Source organism: Manis javanica, chromosome 3, assembly GCF_040802235.1.
Source record: "Manis javanica isolate MJ-LG chromosome 3, MJ_LKY, whole genome shotgun sequence".
NCBI classification, from domain to species: Eukaryota; Metazoa; Chordata; class Mammalia; order Pholidota; family Manidae; genus Manis; species Manis javanica.
In genome coordinates this window covers 199,312,869-199,333,978 of record NC_133158.1, presented here as the reverse complement: position 1 = coordinate 199,333,978, position 21,110 = coordinate 199,312,869, and the positions used below count along the sequence as shown (strand labels likewise).

The 21,110-nt window shown below is 39.5% G+C and overlaps 1 protein-coding gene and 1 long non-coding RNA gene across 3 annotated transcripts in view; one reads left to right on the top strand and one right to left on the bottom strand.

Moving 5' to 3' along the window:
* The window catches only part of PRMT9 (protein arginine methyltransferase 9), a 38,488-nt gene extending 29,477 nt beyond the window's left edge, over nucleotides 1–9,011 (bottom strand). The window contains exons 1-6 of one of the 2 annotated variants that reach the window (XM_073232597.1): nucleotides 8,682–8,813; nucleotides 7,539–7,683; nucleotides 6,526–6,674; nucleotides 3,209–3,445; nucleotides 2,527–2,694; nucleotides 60–162 (exon numbers count right to left, since the gene is read on the bottom strand). In XM_073232597.1, the coding sequence (XP_073088698.1) occupies nucleotides 60–162; nucleotides 2,527–2,694; nucleotides 3,209–3,445; nucleotides 6,526–6,674; nucleotides 7,539–7,595 (714 nt within the window). In that variant the 5' untranslated portion in view covers nucleotides 7,596–7,683; nucleotides 8,682–8,813. Of the gene's footprint in view, nucleotides 1–59; nucleotides 163–2,526; nucleotides 2,695–3,208; nucleotides 3,446–6,525; nucleotides 6,675–7,538; nucleotides 7,684–8,681 lie in introns of both variants that reach the window. The other variant, XM_073232596.1, reaches the window with a different exon arrangement.
* A 167-nt stretch (nucleotides 9,012–9,178) lies between these two features.
* LOC140848543 (uncharacterized) overlaps nucleotides 9,179–21,110 on the top strand; it is a 38,015-nt gene continuing 26,083 nt past the window's right edge. The window contains exons 1-2 of the long non-coding RNA XR_012129625.1: nucleotides 9,179–9,389; nucleotides 14,428–14,670. This is a non-coding gene — a long non-coding RNA (uncharacterized lncRNA). The remainder of the gene's footprint in view (nucleotides 9,390–14,427; nucleotides 14,671–21,110) is intronic.

The window sequence follows — 21,110 nt, the reverse complement described above, 5'->3', positions numbered from 1 at the left end:
GGGCTCAATAAATATCTATTGAGTTCTTAATCAAATTTAAATGTTTTCATGCTGCTTACCTTTGGCGGCAAAAGCAAATGCTCCCATGCATGAATCAAACTCTCCACAATTCCTTCTCCAAATAAACCTGCATCGACAGTTTCTGTTACAACTAGGGACACTCTATAGAATGATTTTTTAGAGACATATGTAAGTAAAATATCATGCTATTGATATAAAGATGTCAAAGCTGAGAGAAGAAAGGAAGAGTGTATTATAGAAACAGTCCATATACAAAATTTCCTAATACATTTCATTTTTAATATCCTTAAATCTTAAGGAACTGGACTCTACAGCTCCTCAGATTCTCTGTTCTCCACTGGCAACCCCAGGGGAGGTGAGGGACACATACCCTTCACTTAAGCCTGCTGCTTCCTCAGGCTTTTTTTTCATTGTCTAAATCCTCGAGGGTGGTTCAACTCCATTATTGTTACCAGTACCCCTCATTTATGCCGAGTAATTGGACTTCTATCCCCAACACCCTATAAAAATACTATCATCAGTGACCCCCCTACTTATCAAAATGAATAACCTTTCTCTGTTCTCATTTTCTTTGATCTACAAGTAATATTTAATGCAGGTGAGAAGTCCTCCTCTCAAAATCCTTTCTCTGCCTTCACCAGCCATGTTTACCTCTAACACACAGATGATACGTTTCTGTTGCTTCTGGTGCTTTACCCACTGCCTAACTGTGACTTTTTATGAAAGCCTAGTCCAAGGAGCTCTGATCTTCTGTCTGTTCTTTCTTTCTAGGAAAATCTCACTCAAAAATATAACAAAATAATTTCTCTCTTCAGTGATTTTCTTTATAGCATTTATTGTCAATACCATTAATATGTGTAGATAGAAGATAAAGTTTCCTGTATATTCCATCTCCCTATCTAGATTGTAGGTGCCCTGAGGACAAACACTGGTAAACCCCACAGTGCCTAAACCCAGTATTTTTGTATGTGTGTATGTATATATATATATATATATATATATATATATATATATATATATAGGACACAAATTTGTCAATATCTGTGATTGTGCATATATTCAGAATGTAGAAGGTATCTTAAATCATTTAGTTCAACATCTTGAAGTCTCTCAATTTGCTCAAAATCAAAATAAATTAGTAACAGAGTCTGTATTGAAATTCCTATCTCCTGATCCAAAGCCAGCAGATCCTGCTACAATACTATCTGTGAGAAAAAGCAGATAAAATAAAGGTAACTTTGGGTCATACTATGGACTGCATACCACCAAAATTCATATGCTAAAGCCCTAACCCTCAAAGTGACTGTATTTGGAGACAGGGTCTTAAGGAGATCTTAAGAATAAATGGGGGTCACAGGGGTGGGGCCCTAATCTGATAGGGCTGGTGTCCTTATTAAAGTGGAAGATGCAGGTGACTTCACTCCTCATGCGCACAGAGGAAAGGCCAGGTGAGGGCACAGCAGGAAGGGAGCTATGTGCAAAGTAGGAAGAGAGCTCTCACCAGAAACGAAACTCGCTGGTACCCTTGATGACAGACTCTCAGCCTCGAGAACTGTGAGGAAATGTCTGTTGTAAGCCACCTAGTCTGTGATACTTTGTTATGGAAACCTGAGCAAACTAAGACAGTTCAGGACACTTTATTTCTCTAAAATGGGGGTAATATCTGCCTCAACACATATTATAGGACTATATATAGTCAGAATGTGGAGGTATCTCAAATCATTTAGAAGTCCTAGTAGGACTTCTCTCATGAAAACAAATGTAGAAGCCATTGAAAAGCTTCTATTATATTATCTAATATAGGTATTATTTTATATATATGGAAGAAAACTTTCTAAACTCATAATCCAATGACAATAGACTATAGGAAAGTCCTCTTTCAATATAAACTGAATTTAAGTAAAATGAGAAGACTACCCAGGAGAGGTAGTAACGTGCTGCACTGACTCTACACTGGACCAGATGATTTTTAAATCCCTGCAAGCTCTAAAATTCCATTACCCTTGTGATATGAATAAAAGTACAATAATTATACAAAAAAACAAGACTTAGGGGATAATATTCAAAGTGTTTGAAGGGACCAGGCCAAAATACACAACAGCTGACACTTCCAAAGCTTTCTTTTTAGTCAAGGATACACAAAATAGAAGTCCATTAAACCTGATATACTTACGTATTATTTTTAAGTACAATTTTTAAATAGATATTGACCACAGAGGTATTATCCATTTTCACAATTAGAACACTGAAACTAACAAAGGTAAAGGAACTTGCTAAAAGTCAAGTTTATTTAAGTCCCTTGCCACAAATTTCTCTAAAGATCTTTAATTTTTGTCAATATGACCTTATTTATGAAAATCTGGTTATCCTATATTCGTATCTTTACAACATAGTATAAGGCTTTTAGCATTTTTGTTGGGACTAGAAGCTAGAAATGTAAATATCTTAATTTTTAAAAACAGAATGGTGGATTACAAACATTAAAATTCATTTACATTGTAATACCTTTCAGGAATGTGTTTTGGGATTTCTATGTCAAGTGACTTCATATGTAAGAGTTTGATCCCTGCTTCCATCCTGTTTGCTGCCAGCACATCACAAGCAAGTTCATACATGGTCCTGGATAACTCACAGGCATACACTGGGTATGCTCCAGCTTTCTTAGCAAACATGCTACAAAGGGAAAAAGTGCTCTATTAAGATAAAATAATCCACTGTACTTACCCAACGTAATGGAATTACGTTGCTTAAACACAGTGTTTTCCTTTTATTCTTTAAGACAACTGTTATTCATTCCACATTAAAAAATGAAGTATTCTTACCATGAAACAAATCATACAATAAATCATGACATCTATATTATTAAGAAGACACAATTAACATGAAGAACACTAACAGGTTTAACTCAGACAATTAGATTGAACCACAATGTTAATGAATGCAAAGTACTTTCTTAAAATTCATTATTCAAAATATTAATAGAAACCCCAAATGTTTCTTAGTAGTTATATCCAGTTCTTGATAAAAGTTATACTGAAAAATACTATAACAGTTCCATGAATACTCATGAAAAGATTATGAGAAATAAACTATTTTGAAATTCCACTGTTAAATATTCCATATTGGTAAAATCTTTTATTTATATTAGTATATATGTATATATAATTAAAACACAATTACAACTAACCTTAGTATTCCGGTTCCTGCTCCAATGTCCAAAACACTTTTGGACCCCAAACAAACAGCCTTTTGGATTGCTGCATTATAAATCATATTCCGTTTGGTGTCATTAAGCATGATAAAGTGCCAGCGTTCCACCAACCAGTTAGCAACACGATAAAAATTCTCCTTGGCATCACTGAAATCAGGGTTTAGTTTCACTGCTTTATGAAAATACCCAGCAGCTTCATCTCTAAAGCCTAGTCTAGAGAAAAAAATGACAGAAAAACATTCAACTGTATGCTATCAATTGCAATGCCTTTGTTCATGCCACTCAGCTAGCCTGAGAATCCCACACCAGCACCCCAAATCCTACTCAAATGCCACCTTCTTCCCGAAGCCTTTTGTGAAGACTGCAGTTCTCACCATTTCTTTCCTTTCTGAAACCCTACTGTATTTATGCATTTGAGGACACTAACAAGGACTCAACTATAAATTACATAGTACTAAAGTTTAGTCGAAGCTCTCATAATCATCATCCATTTAACCAATTTACTAGAACACCAGTGCTTTCTGTAACTGTAAAACATACTAACACCTAGGACAAGCAGGCTCCTCTCTGGTGTGCCTGCATACCTTCTCTCTTAGCAACTGAGTATATGATCAGCAAGAGTCAGCTATGTTTGCTGCCCGATCAGTTTACACCAGTTTTACTTGTTATTATAATTACATATTTTAATTAACTATTACAGAAATTAAATAAGTATGACTGCGAAAAGACAGCCATTGCTTCTAAGGACACAAAGCTAAATGCTTTGGAAAATAATTAAAGCTTGAGTCAACAAAAAAACTGCTATTAATTTAGATGTGAGCAAATCAAGTTAAAGATGGGGTGAAACTACTTATCTAGAACAGTGCTTCTTAAACTTTCTGTGAAGAATTCATCCTCCCCTTTTATAAATACCTAATCATTTGGAGACCACAACAGTTGTACTGCACATGATTAGATGAGCATGCCACTCACACACCAGCAGCACCCAAACCGGTCTCCACTCTTTTCAACGAGTTCCCTGATTACAAGTTTAATTTACAGCCATGTCAAACCGCTATGTACATTTCCAGATGCTTACGCCCAATTTCTACACTTATCTGTCACCGACTGGTACTTTTTGGACGAGCAGCAGGGTGTGATCCGCACATTGAAGAAAACTAAGCTAGCAGGACACTTTTACACTCATACTTCCTCAAAAGAACCTTGAAGCATTCTATCAATTTTAAAGAACCTGAATCACAGACGACTCATTCTGGGTGTGGGTTAAGAAAAAAAAGACATTCTTGAACTCCGAACAGGGAACCACACTCTAACAAAAGGCAATGGCCCCATGTCAAATGACAGGCTCTCGTGTTTTAGGTTAAAACAGTAATGTTTAATTAAGTATATTATCAAGTATCATGAAGGAAGAGCTGTCTATTAACTCAGCAACTGCCACAGCACACAGTATAATACAAAATATATTGTATGTAGTCATTATTTGTTGAGAGACTAACTTAGCAATGGATATCTTAAAATTTCAACTAACAACATCTGCTAAATCAATGCCAAATGTTCTCCTAATAGTTTCCTGTTTCTACTTCCCTTAGGTTTCACCTTTAATGTGTCACTCAGTTATCTTTAACTGCAATGATAACCTAAAAAAAATATGATCTATTCAAAGTATATCTCATGTTGAAAGGCTCAACATGAATGTCAATACCAATGAACTAAAAGGCGTTTTTTCTTTTAACTAGAGAAAATGTTATCTTCCTGATTAATAATTTAAATATATTTTGTTTAAATCTGATGCCACTGGACCAACACAAGATTGGAAAGTTGAGATATTCCAGACAAATTTTAGTTCACAAATAAATGTCAAGCAAGGAAGCTATCATTTACTTTGGAAATCTTTTCCTAGAGCAATTCTTAGTGCGGAGTGAGTGATAAGATACACTGCTCTGGTTGACAAAAGTAGAACAGAACAAAAGCTAAGAACCACTGTTCTACAAAACAAAGGTAAACTGTGCAGCAAAGCCACATTTAACACAAGTTCTGAACTGCCAATGTCTGATTAGAAATTTTGCATAGTTATATCTCCCCAAAGCAAAAACTAACACCAACCATTTTTTTTTCTCAACAACTGGTAATTGCTTGGGCTAATGTCTTACAACAGGTCACCAATAATTACAATCTGCTATGGGTGTGCAGAGCCCCAATTTTCTGATAAATTGAGTTTATCCTGAAACGTAAGTCTTAGAATGTTATGATCATTAGCATGTGTACAATCTGGAAATATAATTAAATACCACAGAGTAACTCCCCTTACATACTGAAGAACTAAAGAAAACTGAAATTAAAATGTAGATTTTAACTAATTTGAGGACTGATTTTAAAATCTTTTTAAACTAAATTTCATTTAAATGGAAAGTGGTTGCTAATTTGTAGAGATGGAGTCTGTATATCAGGATCAGGTTAGCTGTTAGTGTGAACACACCTCAGTTGACAGTCTGGCGTATTTTCCTGGTTATTATCATACTCCACAATTATCAAATATTTGTCCCTTAAAGGAGTACTCATTTCACACTTCAGGACATTTCAATTAAGTCTATTACACTCTATAGCAGTTGTATTACTGGCACTGACTAAACATATCTCTTTAGAACTTTTCATTGAATACTGCTTAGTAAGAAGAGATGAGCAAAGCAGTAATACTAGAGGAAAACTGCTGGAACATGGAAAATGATCTTCCTCTATAGAATAGGGCCCTAACATGGTGTTTCCTAAACAAGAAGTCTCCCTGTACTTTGTAGAAACACGTGAAATCAGATTAAAACAAATCGAAAACAAAAATGTTTGGTTTTTACCAGTTTCCCTAATTATTAAATTTCTTTCTGAGAGTAGACAAAAATTCCAATGGCAATTTCCAGCAACTTCCAGAGAACAGATTTATAACAAGTTCCCTGGCAACACCCACAGTGACTCTTCTGATGTCCTGTGACCCAAAGCTAAGTCATGCCAACAAGCTCTGGATCATACATAGCCCAGAGAACTCTCCCTTGGATATTCCAGTTCAGCCCTAGAAGCAGTGGCTATTATGTGTATATAATATTAAAAGTGCTCTGTTACTACATGTTATATTTGCTATTCTTTAGAGTTCACTTCATTTCTTACTAGCCAATCCCTCATTCTCTGATCCCCCATTATAGTTAATACTTTTTTATATTAAACTTTCCCCTTCAAATTGCTGTACTATTTTTCTCTGATAAGACTGATATCGAGTAATTCTTAACAATACTGAAATCACTACGAACCTGAAGAGATGCTCCCCCATACTATTGCAAATCACTTCATCATCAGGAAACAGTTCCAAAGCTTGCTCATAACAACCAAGTAAGTCTTGTATTCGATTGAGAGCATCAAGCTCTTCAGCCCATCTGAAGAGTGTATACTGAAAAGTTTCCTTTATTAAAGAGAAAACAGTAAATTAGTCAGTACTGTAAATCACGGAAAAATGTACATTGGCTGAAGATTCCATAGAGGATAGAACTAATACTTAACAATCACCTTAAATTTTATTTAGCTTTGGAAGGCTAAATAAATGCATCAATTAATAAGTTTTACCATCTAGTGGCAATAACATGCAGAATTAGTGTGACCACTCTCTTCATTCTCAGCTAACATTATCACATTATCCACTTACTTTTGTGTGAGTGTTGGGCAGGGGGGCTCCTATGTTTAGGAGTTGTTTTTGGCCCTCTTCTCTTTTCTGATCCATCCCCAATGCATTAACTTTCACTTATGTGCTAATGGATGCTACATCTGCATCTTCAATCAAAACCCTCTTCTGAACCTGACTCATAGATAAAATTTCCTGTTAGTCATCTCAACCAGGGATGGCACCCTCAGCCATCTCAAGTTCAGTTGAACTCAAATATATTCTGAACAATCAGTCTGCAAAGAACTGTGACTAAAACACAGCAATAAACAACATAAATCCCATTCCTATCCTCAGAGGACTTGTAGAGAAAAATTTAACATACAATTTTGAAAAAATTCAGAATGTTCTAAACTGAACCTATCATATTCCTTACACAGAGAATATAAGGTTAGGGCATCACCCAACCTCAAACCACAAAGACACCTTATAATGAATGCTACCTTCCCTCCAATATAATTTCATTTCAAAACCAGCCAATTCTCTCTCCATATCTTTAAACCTGTTATCTCCCCTCCACCCACTGTTACAACGTAATCTGGCCCTTCTAACCACTTGCTTGACTTAAAGCAACAGCTTTTCCCAAAGTCACCCTCACTCCAATCTCACCTCCCTCCAACCTTTTCTCCACTGCAACACAGTGACAAGAGGGAAAGCTTTGGTCATCCAGCTTTATCATGAAAACATCTCACATTATCTTCACATATTTTATGCAGAAGAATTGATACCCGGAACTGAATCTTGATGGGTTTTACTAGAGAGACAAAGATAAGGAAGAAGATTCCAGGGTGTGGAAGGGCAAAAAAAATAAAAAGCACAGATTATATGAAGGGGATCAGGCAATCTAGCTTGTGTGGCTGAAGTGTGGGTATAGGGAGCAGAGGGAGTAGCAGGAAATAAGACAAAAGAGATACGTCTTTGCAAAGGCCCTAACAAAAAAATACAAACGTCAGTCTGTAGGCAACAGAACTCATTACTGAGCCCTACCGAACACCAAGCATTGAAAAACAAACTTTAGATATACTTTTAATGCAAAAGGTCCCATGCAAAAAGGTCAGTAGTGTGGAGGTTGAATACCCCTGGATGAAATAAAGGCATGTAGCCTGAGGCTGAAAGCTGAATGTAAGAGTACATTAAATCATTTTTCAAAATTTAATTTCTAAAGTATCTTGAAATGAATATACAGCATTTCAACTGTCACAAATAATCCAATAACTGAAGCTTAAAGAATGCATCATCAAATACTTAGCTTATGTTAACTACAGATACCCACCACATTTCTGTTAAGTACAGTCGAGACAACTGCAAAGGCCCCGAGGCAGGGAAGTCCTAGAATTACATACAGGAAGAGGGAGACCACCTGGGCCTCATTGCAAAATGGCCTTTGGAATTTTGAGTGAGGTGGAAGTTTTGAAACAGAGAAGTGTCATCATTTGACTTATAAGAAAAACTTACTCTGGCTGTGTTGAGATGGATCGCACAAGGCCTAGCTGCGACGGTCGGCAGATAACTGAGGCCTGACCCAGGCTAGTAAGGGGAAGGAGGTAAAGAAGTGCTAAGATTCTGTACATTATTTCAAAGGCGGAGCCGAAAGGATTTTCTGATGGGCTGGTTGCGGGTGTGAACAAAAGGAGTCAAGGGGGGGAACAATAAATAATAGCAACCACCAGCCACTCACCTTAACCCCCTCTCCCAATTTATTTTTACGAGAACACAAGATCTGTGAGCAAGCGAAAGAGGGGCCCTCCTCACCTTCACTTCGTCTCTCAGCTCCGGCGCCAGGCTGAGCACGAGGAGATAGTGGGCGTAGGCGGTGCCGAAGTCCTGGGCGCCCAGGCAGTGCTCTGCACTCTGCAAGGACCGCGACACCAGCTCGTGGCGCCCGGCTGCCCCGGAGCCTCTCGCGGTGCCCCGGCGGGGCCTGGGCCGCGAGTTCGGCATAACAGTCACCGCCCTAAGGCTGTCCTTGTATAACCTAGGGACAGATGCTTTCGTAAACGGACCGACAAAACCGTCTCGATGGCTACGCTGCCCAGTAACTGACTACAGCGCGAGAGCCGACAAGCGGAAGTTACGCCTCCTCCGCGGGTAAGGGCGCCCACCTCCGCCAAGCAGAAGCCCCGCCCCGTCTCCAGCAGGCGAGCTCCGCAGACGGCGCCGCTCCACTCCGCAACCGCACGAACTGGCCGTCGGCGCGCGCCACTTAAAGTCGTGCGCCTGACGGAGGCACGTCACGACCCGCCTCCTCCCGGCGGCAGGAGGCACGGGTCAGCCACTACGCTTGCGCAAAGGAGATGTGTTTTGACATTCTACTCTCGCCGTAGGTTTGTTACCACAGCCGAGAACAGTTTTCTGTTCCTCTTTGCTGAGGAACACCCTCCGGAGTGTATGACTTCGGCTACAAGACCTCACTCTGTAGACCCAGTCCGCACGAGCGGCACCCACCCGTGAGGGACATAGGTGGGTATGAAGAAAGACGTCAGGCATCCGCGGGAAGTTTAAAGGCTCTGGATTCTGATGCACCACATCTCAAAATGGCAGGACTGGAAAGAACTAGGGGATAACAAAAGCACCTTAGATGTGTGTCTTGCCAATGGGTTTCAGCCCGGGACAAGTTCCCTATGGATTCGATGAGACCAAAAAAATGGCAGTGGAACATTCTTGGGGTGAAAGGGTGTATGCACAACTTAATTGCCACGGTGGCAGGTCAGTCACTAGAAACCTGTCCACTCAGAGCAAGTCTGCATGCAGCAAGCCGGTCTGTTTTAGGGCCTCTCTGCCCCTGCAGGCATCTCAGTCTCTGTCCTTGGTGCTGCCACCACTCCTCTCTGCTCTCCTGCAACCTTGCAACCCTGCAGCCATGCAGCAACCCAGAGCACTGACTGGGTGGAACTCTTTTATATACAGTCAACAACAATGTGTTGCCCACACGTATGTAGTGAGCAAGCAGACCATAGGAACCTTCACTTTCTCAGTGGAGTTAATTTCACAAGCGTTATTTTAAATCGTCCTCAGAAAACCCTGTGAGGTGGGTCTTTGGATCATACTCTTCTTAAAGATGGAAAGGGGACATCCTGAGAAGTTACTTGCCCAAGATCACATAGCCAGTTAGTGGCATAGGCGTGGCTCAATTCCAAGTTCCCAAACTTGTTTCAAAACGAATTTAGAGTTGATTTCACTCTTTGATATATCATCACTGTATAATGGTTATATTAATACATAGAAAAAGTTTTCTGCCTTCAAATGTGGCCCCTGAGAGTTTCAAAACTTTAAAAGGGAAGGAGGGGGGCAGAGGAATTACAGCTGAAAGAAGTCATTTTTATCCCCATTTTCAAACATGTTTATGATGAAGATCACTTAACAAAAACAAAAAATGGATCACTTTGGCATAGCCGACTAACAAAGTTGGGTGCTGCTCTGCCTTCTCTTTTGATCTGACTATCTGAACCACCCTTCCTCTGAGCACATGGTATAAATCCTAATCAATTCTTCCCAGTCCAGGTCACTAGATTCTGACCTGCTCTCCTAGTCAGAAAGTTTCTCAAAGATAGGACCTATTCTTAATCACTTTGGTAACCTATAGACCTAGCAGAATAGAGCCTAAAGTAAGGATTCGTGTGTTTTTATGTTAATGAAATTACATTCTCCCACACCCAGGTTTTGCTTACAGACTTACCCAATTATTAAGGTTTTTATTTCTCTCCCATCCTGAATTGCTACTCTCTGTACTAAACAATTAAAGACTTAACTATGGGATATTTCCCTAACAAGACTGAAATGCTAAGGCCTCTCTTAGTCCCAGTAGGATGTACTAGAAGGCAAAAAGGCAAAAAAGGAAGTGCATTCTAGTTCAAGCTTGGCCCCTTTTTTGGCCCATCTGATAGCATTTCCTTAAAGTTATTTTTTGTAAAAAGGGGGCAAACAAAGCTACCTTTCTTATTCTGGACACAAGATTGACATAGCCATCAAATGGAGTAAATATATAGAATCATCTTATATATAAGATACAAATGTATAGTTGATACTCTACATTGTTACTATTATCTATAGTCATTTAAAATTTACTTGAATTACTAAAATAAAAATAAAGTCACTGTAAGTCCAGGTAAAGGAAATCCCAGGGCAAAATACCTCTAAAATCCAAAATCAGTCAAGGGAGAAATAAAGTTTAAAATTCGTTTATTGCTTACAAACTGCAGTCCGGGGCCTTCTCTCTTTCCTGCTCCAGCAGAAGCAAAACCGGCCCTCCCCCTCACCTACAAGCTGCAGTCCAGGGCCATCTCTCTCCTCTGCTCCGGAAGAAGTAAGCCAGCAAGCAAGCCAGCCCCTCCCCTTAACCTCTCGGGTTCAGACACGCTTTTATTTGCCCAGGTAATTACCCATTGATATGAAGATGAACTTCTCTCCACCCATGAGGAATGATGCAAATGCCCTAAAGCCATACTTCTCTGCACCCTTGAGTGTCTGCTGATATGCAGATGTACTAAAGCCAGGCAAGACATTCTGGAAATATTACAATTTTACCCACAATCACTAACACCTTTAAGGCTTTGATCAGAAGTGCATGCAACTGTGGGGAAAATTGAAGTTCCTGTGGCCAGAATCTTCACCTGAACCTAACCTCTTGATGATGTAACTGGCCTACTGCTAGGCTACTGCTTATACCCTAGGCAATAAGCTATTATTGACTGAGTCACTATATAGAGCTGTGCCCAGTGCTTTGGGCAGAGGCAGAGACTAAGGAGGATTACAGACCTACAGACTGTTGAATGCAGGGAGAACAAGCCAGGTAATAAACCCTTTTTCCCCAAGAATATTCCATTGTCATTTCTCAGTCTCACTGAATCCATTGTGAATTTGCCCGGGGCTAAAACCCATTGGCAAGACAACAACTCATATCCTATTAGAGTCTAACATTGTTGGCTGCTATCTCCCTCCAGAAAGCAGAGGGAGACCTCCTGATTTGGGTTGATGGGTGGGAAGCACTTAGACTTCATCATTCTAATCACCTCTCTTGAGTCCCTGCTTCACTTTACAGATTACCTTGTACTCCAAGGCATCCTTTCCCATTCTACAGGGGTGAGGTTTCTTTTGTTTTGCTTTGTGTTGATTTTTGGTCTGTTTGGTTTGTTGAGATAACCCAAGTACCTAACACACCTAGATTTCATGGAATTTAAAGTGGATAGATATTGCCAGTGTAGGCTAAGAAATGGACAAGGGAGTTGGCAAGAAGTGGACAGAGAGCAAAGAAATGAAAGGAGCTAAATTCTGTGCTTTCACCATCCCTTACAGTATGCACCTCTAGTCAGTGACTACCCCTGAAAAAAGTACAAAGGATGCTTCCTGCCACTTGTGAAATACTTATGATAACTCTGTGAGCTACTAGGTCTCACTAAATTAAAATGTGGTTGAATCTAGAGAGAGAAATCTCAAGATATTGGCATTTCTTTATCTAAAGTTTACACTCTACATAGGGTAGGTCATTTGAAAAAAAAATGGAACTGACAGAATGGAACATCTGTTCACCTTAAAGAAACTGGAACAGGAAATATATGTTGAGTACTTTTTCCTTTAATATCTCATTCCTAACTGAGACTTAAAATTACCCAAGATTGTTCATATATTTATTGAAAATTAACTATTAATTGTAATTGTCTTTCCATCTGTCTTGCTAATGGTTTCAGACTGAGGCAAATTCACTGTGGATTCAATGTGACCACAGGAATGACAGTAGAATGTTCCTGGGGTGAAAGGACCATACCCAACTTTATTTACACAGGGGCAAGTCAATCACTAGAATTCCGTCCATTCAGAGTGAGTCTGCATGCAGCAAGCTGGTCTCAGCCTCTAGACCTCTCTACCTATGCAGCCTTCTCAGTCTCTGTCCTCAGTGCTGCCACCACTCCAGTCTCATCTCTGTTCTCCTGCAGTCTTGAAGCTGTGCCAACTGTGTCACTGAGAGCACTGGGCAGAACTCTTTATATAGAGTCAATAACAACATATTACCCACACATGTAGTGAGCAAGCCAACCAGGGAAAGGTGAGAATCCTGGCCACAGGAACCTTCACTTTATCCACACCATCCTTTTGGGTTCCATCACAAAGAACCCAGAAGTATAACACAAGACTATGTAGATTACACTTCTTGATCCTTGAGGATAAAATTGCAATATTTCCAGAATATCTCGCCTGGCATTAGTGCATCTGCATATCAACAGGTGTTTCCAAGGGATGGAGAGAATTAGTCCGTCTACATATCAATAAGTAATTACAAGGGTGTGCAAGGATGTATCTGGACTGGAGAGGTTGGGTGGGGCACTCTTCTGCAGTTAGGTCAAAAGAGAGACAGGACCACTGCTTGTAAGAAGTAAAAGGGTTTCTTAACTTTATTTCTCCCTTTGACTGTGTGGGGAACTTGGGGTTCCTATCGCCAGGATCCTGACTGAACTTAAACCACCTGATGATGTAACTGGCTGGTTGCTACGCTACTGCTTCCACACCTTTAGGCAATAAGCTATTATTGCACTATATAGAGAGCTTGGCCCAGTGCTCTGGGTGGAGGCAGAGACACTATGCAACCTACCACCAGGAGAACAAGCCGGGTAATAAACCCCTTCACCTCAAAGAACGTTTTGCTGTCAATTTCTTTGGTCACATTGAATCCATAGCGAATGTTTTACTGTCAATTTCTTTGGTCACATTGACTCCATAGCAAACTTGCCCAGGGCTGAAACCCATTGGCAAGACAAACTGATTTCGGTTTTAGAGGTATTTTGCCCTGGGAATTCCCCACCTCCCCCGGAGTTACAATCCTTAATCAAAGCTTTATTTAAAAATATTGAAGGCACCTGTGGGGAAAATGAAAGTTCTGATGGCCAGGATCCTCACCTGACCCTAATCTACTTGATTATGTAATTGTGCCTACGTGAGGGATAAAGCTTCCACACATTAGCAATGGGCTAGTATTGACTGAATCTCTATATAAAGAGCTCCACCCACCCTCTCTCCAGCCCTGTATCTGGGGAGAGGCAGAGATGAAGCCAGATTACAGACATGCAGACTTTTGGGTGCAGACGTGATTCTAGTGCTTGACCTACCACCATAAGAACAAAGCCAGGTATAAATCCTCTTACCCCAAGAACATTCCGTTGTTATTTCTTGGTCTCATGGAGTCCAAGTAGCGTCGAAGTATTCCTGATAGTCCAAGGAAGTGTTGAGGAAAGAAAGTTATATTTACGCCTACAAACATGATTGTAAAATGAATTTTTGCTCATGTATTGTTGAGGGTATATCCTGAGAATAATGGGAATCAGTGGACAAAGCCCCCTATGATAGCGAAAACTGCCTGGAGCTGAAACCCTAGGTGAATCAGTATCATTCCTTTGTTCACAACAGCCTCCCTCCCCAGAGCCCACGGCAACCAAGATTGTGACCTTAAACAACATTTGAGCATCTATTTGACTCCTTCATTTATACTATCTTTTTCATCCTCTTTTAGGTTTCAGGAAAAACCCCATTGTTGTAGAAAACCACTGCTGACTCTGAGGCCAGTTTAATTATGGTTGTCTTTCACCATGTTCTGGGCAGCTTGTCAACAAACCACACATGCCAAATGAGGCAGCAAAACCAACTGAAAGGCTGTCAGTGAGCTTTCCAGTATGCAAAAATTGAAGGTTGACAGGGGGAAAAAAGGCTCCTAGGAAGTTCATTAACAAGAAATAAATAGTTTGGTGGGCACAAGGTAAGGTTTATACCTTCTGTGAAGATTTGTATCTTCTTGAGTGATCTAATTTATTTTATTTTGTGTTTTGGAGCCTTGTTTTCTTGTGTATTTTATGATCATTTGGGGAACTTTTAAACAATATCACTGTCTGGGCCTCATACCTAGAGACACCCCTTGGGTGGGGTCTGGGCATGAGTATTTTTATAATAAAGCTCTCTGTGTGCATCTAATGTGGATGCTAGGGGTGTGGGAAGGATGGTGCAGGCTTTTATATTTGATAGATTTGCAATATTTAGGGTATGTAGTATAAGGCATAAGGGCAATGTAGGGAGTGGAAATGTACTTTGCTGATGGCTTAACAAGAATGGTGAAGATTCTTTCAACTAAATTCTTGTGACTTGAAGTGATTATGAACAGAATGTTTATCACTGAATACTTGTTGGAGAGAAAATTTTGTAATCAGATCTAAAAAATATTACTGCCAGGGACCAACTGTTCAGGCATTGAAATTTTCACTGATACATTATCACTGATAAATATTCCCAGTGTTTTCAATCTTTATTTTAGTAAAGTTAGGATTTTTCTTTCCGTTTTAGAATAGCCCTTTTCTCTTCTCCATGTGCATTTCAGAATCTAGACCTCAAAGTTAAATATAAACCTCTAACAATAACGAGACCAATGCTGAGCTCAGGATCAGTGTGTACAAGGATCTATAATAATGTGACAGCAGAGTTCAGAGACATGAGAGAAAAAATCCATTTATTGACTGCTTCACTGCTGCTAGCACCGTGCGTGGTTCTGGAAAATTTGCCTGACTCCCCTTCCAGAGATGCCACCCAAGGTGTTGGTGCCAAGGACAGACTCCAGCTAGTCTGAACAGAGCATGTCCTAACAAAATATGCAGGAAAATGATAAAATCCATTAAGGAACAAATAATCTAAACCTGAGAGTCACCTCAGTTCTTTGAACTCCTTTCTCTATTCTCCATCAATCACTAGTAGTCAGGTTCCTGCAGGAAAAATACTCAAATGGATTAATTCAAGGAAGTTAATTAAAGTACTTTTACAGAGGCAGTTAAGGGATTTACCAAGGTTTGTGAGGTACTCAGAAAATAGAAACATCTGAAAACTATTACCATTCTTTGTCCTGAAGAAGCATAAGGAGAGGATTGTGTTTCCAGAACCCAGAAAGAGTTGTAGCTGTGGAAGAGGCGCCAGCTAATGGAAGTGTGGCCATAGGTAGAGGAGAAAATTCTCTGACTTTTTTTGCCACTGTCTTCCAGTCTCCTGCTGAGAGCTTCCTGTTAGCATAACCAATCCAAAGCCAGCAGTAAGGGAGCTTGAATGATACAGTGCAGAGCATCTCACACCCTCCATGGCACAGAGCAGGGCAAAGAAGAGTAGAAATCGCTTCTGTAGGGCAAATGGAGAATAACCAGCATAATTACCAAGTACTGCATTTTTTTTTTATTTTACCATTTAAGTGTTTTTAATTTGTGATGTCTTGAAAGTACAAGGGCACTCTAAATAAAACGAACAAACAAATATCTGGTACTTTTCTTTTTCTTTGTAATTAATCCAATTACTTCCTCTATTTTGTCTTAGTCTATGTTGTTATACAAAGTCCTCTCTATTTTCTGCATGTCTACAGTCTCTCTTTTAAAACATACAACCTCCTCTTCCAAAGGATGGTCCTTCAACCCAAAGTATAATTCCTTTCTTGGCTTACCCTCAAATGCAAGGTAAAATCGAGACTCCTTAGCAGGGCACATCCATGCCAGACTCTTCTCTTAGCTGTGTTTTCTGCATTGTTCCAGCTCCTCTTCTCTCTGTACCTAACACTTCAGCCTCGCAGAATTTCTGTGTTTTCTGAACATAATGTTTCTTTCATGTGACAAACCCACATTTCTTTCCTCTGCCTAGAATGTTTTCCCTTCAACACACTCTTCCATGTGCAAAGCTTTTTTTTTTATTAAGGTATCATTGATATACACTCTTATAAAGGTTTCACATGAAAAACAATGTGGTTACTACATTCACCCATATTATCAGGTCCCCGCCATACCCCAATGGAGTCACTGTCCATCAGTGTAGTAAGATGCAACAGATCCACTATGTGCCTTCTCTGTGCTACACTGTTCTCCCCGTGATCCCCCCACACCATGTGTACTAAACATAACACCTCTTCATCCCCTTCTCCCTCCCTCCCCACCCACCCTTCTCCACCCCTCACCTTTGGTAATCACTAGTCCCTTCTAGGAGTCTGTGAGTCTGCTGCAGTTTTGTCCCTTCAGCTTTGCTTCGTTGTTATACTCCACAAATGAGGGGAAACTTGGTACTTGTCTTTCTCTGCCTGGCTTATTTCACTGAGCATAATACCCTCTAGTTCCATCCATGTTGTTGCAAATGGTAGAATTTGTTTTCTTCTCATGGCTGAATAGTATTCCATTTTCTTCTTCCATTCATCTAGTGATGAACACTTAGGTTGCTTCCATATATTGGCTATTGTAAATAGTGCTACAGTGAATCTGAGAACTTGTTTTCTTTGGGTAAATTCCTAGAAGTGGAATTCCCAGGTCAAATGGTATTTCTATTTTTAGTTTTTCGAGGAATCTCCATATTGCTTTCCACAATGGTTAAACTAATTTATATTCCCACCAGCAGCGTAGGAGGGTTCCCCTTTCTCTACATCCTCGCCAGCGTTTGTTGTTCCTAGTCTTCTGAATATTGGCCATCCTAACTGTTGTGAGGTGATATCTCATTGTGGTTTTAATTTGCATTTCTCTGATGATTAGCAATGTGGAGCATCTTTTCATGTGCCTGTTAGCCATCTGAATTTCTTCTTTGGAAAATTGTCTGTTTATATCCTCCACCGATTTTTTAATCAGGTTATTTGCTTTCTCAGTGTTGAGTGTGTGAGTTCTTTATATATTTTGGATATTAACCCCTTGTCAGATATGTCATTTACAAAGATATTCTCCCATACTGTAGGATGCCTTTTTGTCCTACTGATGGTGTCCTTTGCTGTACAGAAGCTTTTTAGTTTGATGTAGTCCCATGTGTTCATTTTTGCTTTTGTTTCCCTTGCTGGAGGAGATGCATTCAGGAAAAAGTTGCTCATACTTATATTCAGGACATTTTTGCCTATGTTGTCTTCTAAGAGTTTTATGGTTTCATGACTTACATTCAGGTCTTTGACCTATTTTGAGTTTACTTTTGTGTATGGAGTTAGACAATAATCCAGTTTCATTCTCTTACATGTAGCTGTCTAGTTTTGCCAATAGCAGTTGTTGAAGAGGCTGTCATTTCCCAATTGTATATCCTTGGCTCCTTTATGTATATTAATTGACCATATATGCTTGGTTTTATATCTGGGCTCTCTATTCTGTTTCATTGGTCTGTGGGTCTGTTCTTGTGCCAGTATCAAATTGTCTTGATTACTGTGACTTTGTAGTAGGGCTTAAGTCAGGGAGTATAATCCCCCCAGCTTTATTCTTCCGTCTCAGAATTGCTTTGGGTATTTGGGGTCTTTTGTGGTTCCATATGAATTTTAGAACTATTTGCGCTAGTTCATTGAAGAATGCCATTGGTATTTTGATATGGGTTGCATTGAATTTGTAGATTGCTTTAGGCAGGATGGCCATTTTGACAATATTAATTCTTCCTATCCATGTGCATGGGATATATTCCATTATTGGTGTCTTCTTTAATTTCTGTCATGATTGTCTTGTAGTTTTCAGGTTATAGGTCTTTTACTTCCTTCATTAGGTTTATTCCTAGGTATTTTATTCTTTTTGATGCAATTGTGAATGGAATTGTTTTCCTGATTTCTCTTTTAAGGGTGGATCTTAAATTGTGGTATCAAACCCTTGGAAGGTTCTTTGTACTTGATGGAAGCAAGTGTGCACAGCAGATTCCTGTGACCTATTTTTTTGTGCAGAGTACTAATTAGGTGTGAAGCAGATCATAAAAAGCCAAGAAGAAATAATAATGCCTCATCTCATGATTTGTGTCCAGACCAGAGTTCTTAAACTGTTCAGTCCTCATGCTTTCCAAGCCAAAGATGGCCCTCTAATCACTTTATTTGTATACTTTTGATAAGCACCCTACACCTTTTGGTAAGGGAAGTATGTACAAATGCAGGTTAGCTGAGCTGCTGCAGTTAAAGCAGGTTTCAAAACCAAAGCCAGGGAAGAAAAAAATACAGTTGGCCTTCTATTCCCCTTCCTCAGCCAATGAACATTGAGGGGCTTTGTCAAGCTCAGTTTGGAATATCCTATAAGATTAAAAATAAAATCCTTATTAAGTCCATGCTAGTTTGGTGTCACTCACCCTCTCAGCCTCAATCTTCAACATTTCCTGTTTCATACCCTCCATTCATTCCTTTGCTAAAGCAGTTCTCTCTCCCTATAATATTTTCCATCTTAGTTTGCTGTGCTTACTCCATATCATCCTTTCTTAGTTCAAAATTCTCCCAGAAAAGCTTCTCTCATTTGCTTGCTTAGGGGAAGCATTCTTCCTCTGATTTCTTAGTTCCCTGTCTACAACTCTGTCTTAGCATTTACCCTAGTATATAAGTGAAATGATATGTGTCTTCCTGACTAGAAAGTGAGTTCCTGGAGCTCAGGAAGTATTCCTTGTTCATTCTCTATCTCTGGCATTCATAACAGTAGCTAGAATAAAAAGAAGTCATTAAATGTCTGATCAACTGAGCTGCAAGAAGTGGCACAAAAACCAGAGAAGGAAAACTTGGAAAATGTGCTGAGAATAGAATCTATAGAATTTGAATCAATTATGTAATAGGAGTAACAAGGATGTAAGGGAAGGGAAGAAAGTGAAGGTGATGTCAAATCTTTGAGCATGAGCTACTAGGTACAGGATGGTGCTGTTAACCAGGATAGGCAGTTAAGGCAAAAACAAAACAAAACAAAACAGATTTGAAGGTAAAGATGAGTTAAGTGGCTGTATTTGAGATGTCAGTGGAATATCAAGTGAAAATGTCCAATGCACAGGTGAGAAAGTGTGTCTAGAGCTCACAGGCAATATCTGGTCTGGAAAAAATGTAGAAGTTTTAATTGGTAGGTTGAAGTTGTGTAAATGGTTATAATTCTCCAGGGAAAGTGTGTAGAGGGAGGAAATGTCCAAACTAAAATATGGAATGGGGAGAAAGCAGCAAAGCCTCTCATTGGGAGAATCAATGAAATAAAACACAGAAATTCCATTTAATACTAACACCACTACTTTAGACAGATCCTGTCATTGAGATTTTACACATAAGGCTCAGTGTTAGAAGTGGAATCAATGAAATTGATAGTAAAAGAAAGTAAGATACTAGATCAGATGGATCATTTTATAGAAATGAATTGTTCTAAGGAATGGTTTCCTAAGTTCAATCAGGGCAATAGTATATTAGAATAAATAAGCATAAGGAATATAAACAAATTTTCTTCTCAATATATTATAATTCATCTTTATAATGAGGATTTTTTTGTTACTTATTAAAAGGGGAGTTGGAAAGTTAGAATTTATTACTGTTTCTCCAGGGAAATCTATTAAATATATTAAATAATTTAGTGTCTTACCAGCCAGAAACTACCCTCTCCTTTTCTGGGAACTGCTTATACTAGTCAACTTTAACTGGGTTATGCTACGTAGTAACTCTGAAAGTTCAGTGGCTTACAAAGCAAAAGGACTAATTTTTTGCTTATGTTACATGGAGTCCACAAGTTGCCTTGGTGCTGCTTCAGGCTTTGGGAAGACCAGGTATGTCTCATTCGGGTTTCCAGGTTGAAGAAGCAGCTCCTATGCAAGCCCTGCCCATTCCCACATCGGGAAGAAGTCTCCCCACAAAGGGGAGAAGTCAGGAGCTGATAGAAAATCATGATGCCTCCTAAAGCTTCTACACAAGTGTGTTGTCCTTCATGTCCTCTCACTCTCTACTGGCCAAAGCACATCATGGCTGAGCCCAACCTTAATGGAGAGGGCATATATACTTTTTTCACATGGAAAGGGACCCTTCAAGTCACATATGTGGAAAAGAGCAAATAATCGGGGACAATAATACAACTTACTGTCAGCTTAAACTCTATGGCTTCTGTGGGAAAACTCCCACATTTTTACACACTCCCAGTCCTTTGGCCATAGCTGATTTCTTTGGGTTTAACACAACCCAAGCAGAGCCCTTCCATTTTGTAGCAAGAATTGAGAAAGAAAAAACTAAAAAGTAGCCTCTGGTAGTCAAATTATAAAATGCAATGCCTGGGAGTTATCAGTGACCATATTCCCCATCACATGGAGGAAACCACGCTGCGGTAGCAGGGAACAGAGCTGACATACAGTGTAAAGCCAACCAAAGACAGTAAGGAAGGTACCGCATTTCTGTTCTTCCTACAGTTTGGCTGCTCAACCATTCCTTGGATTCTGTGAAGTTTTTCTTTTTGTCTAAGCTAAAATTGAATT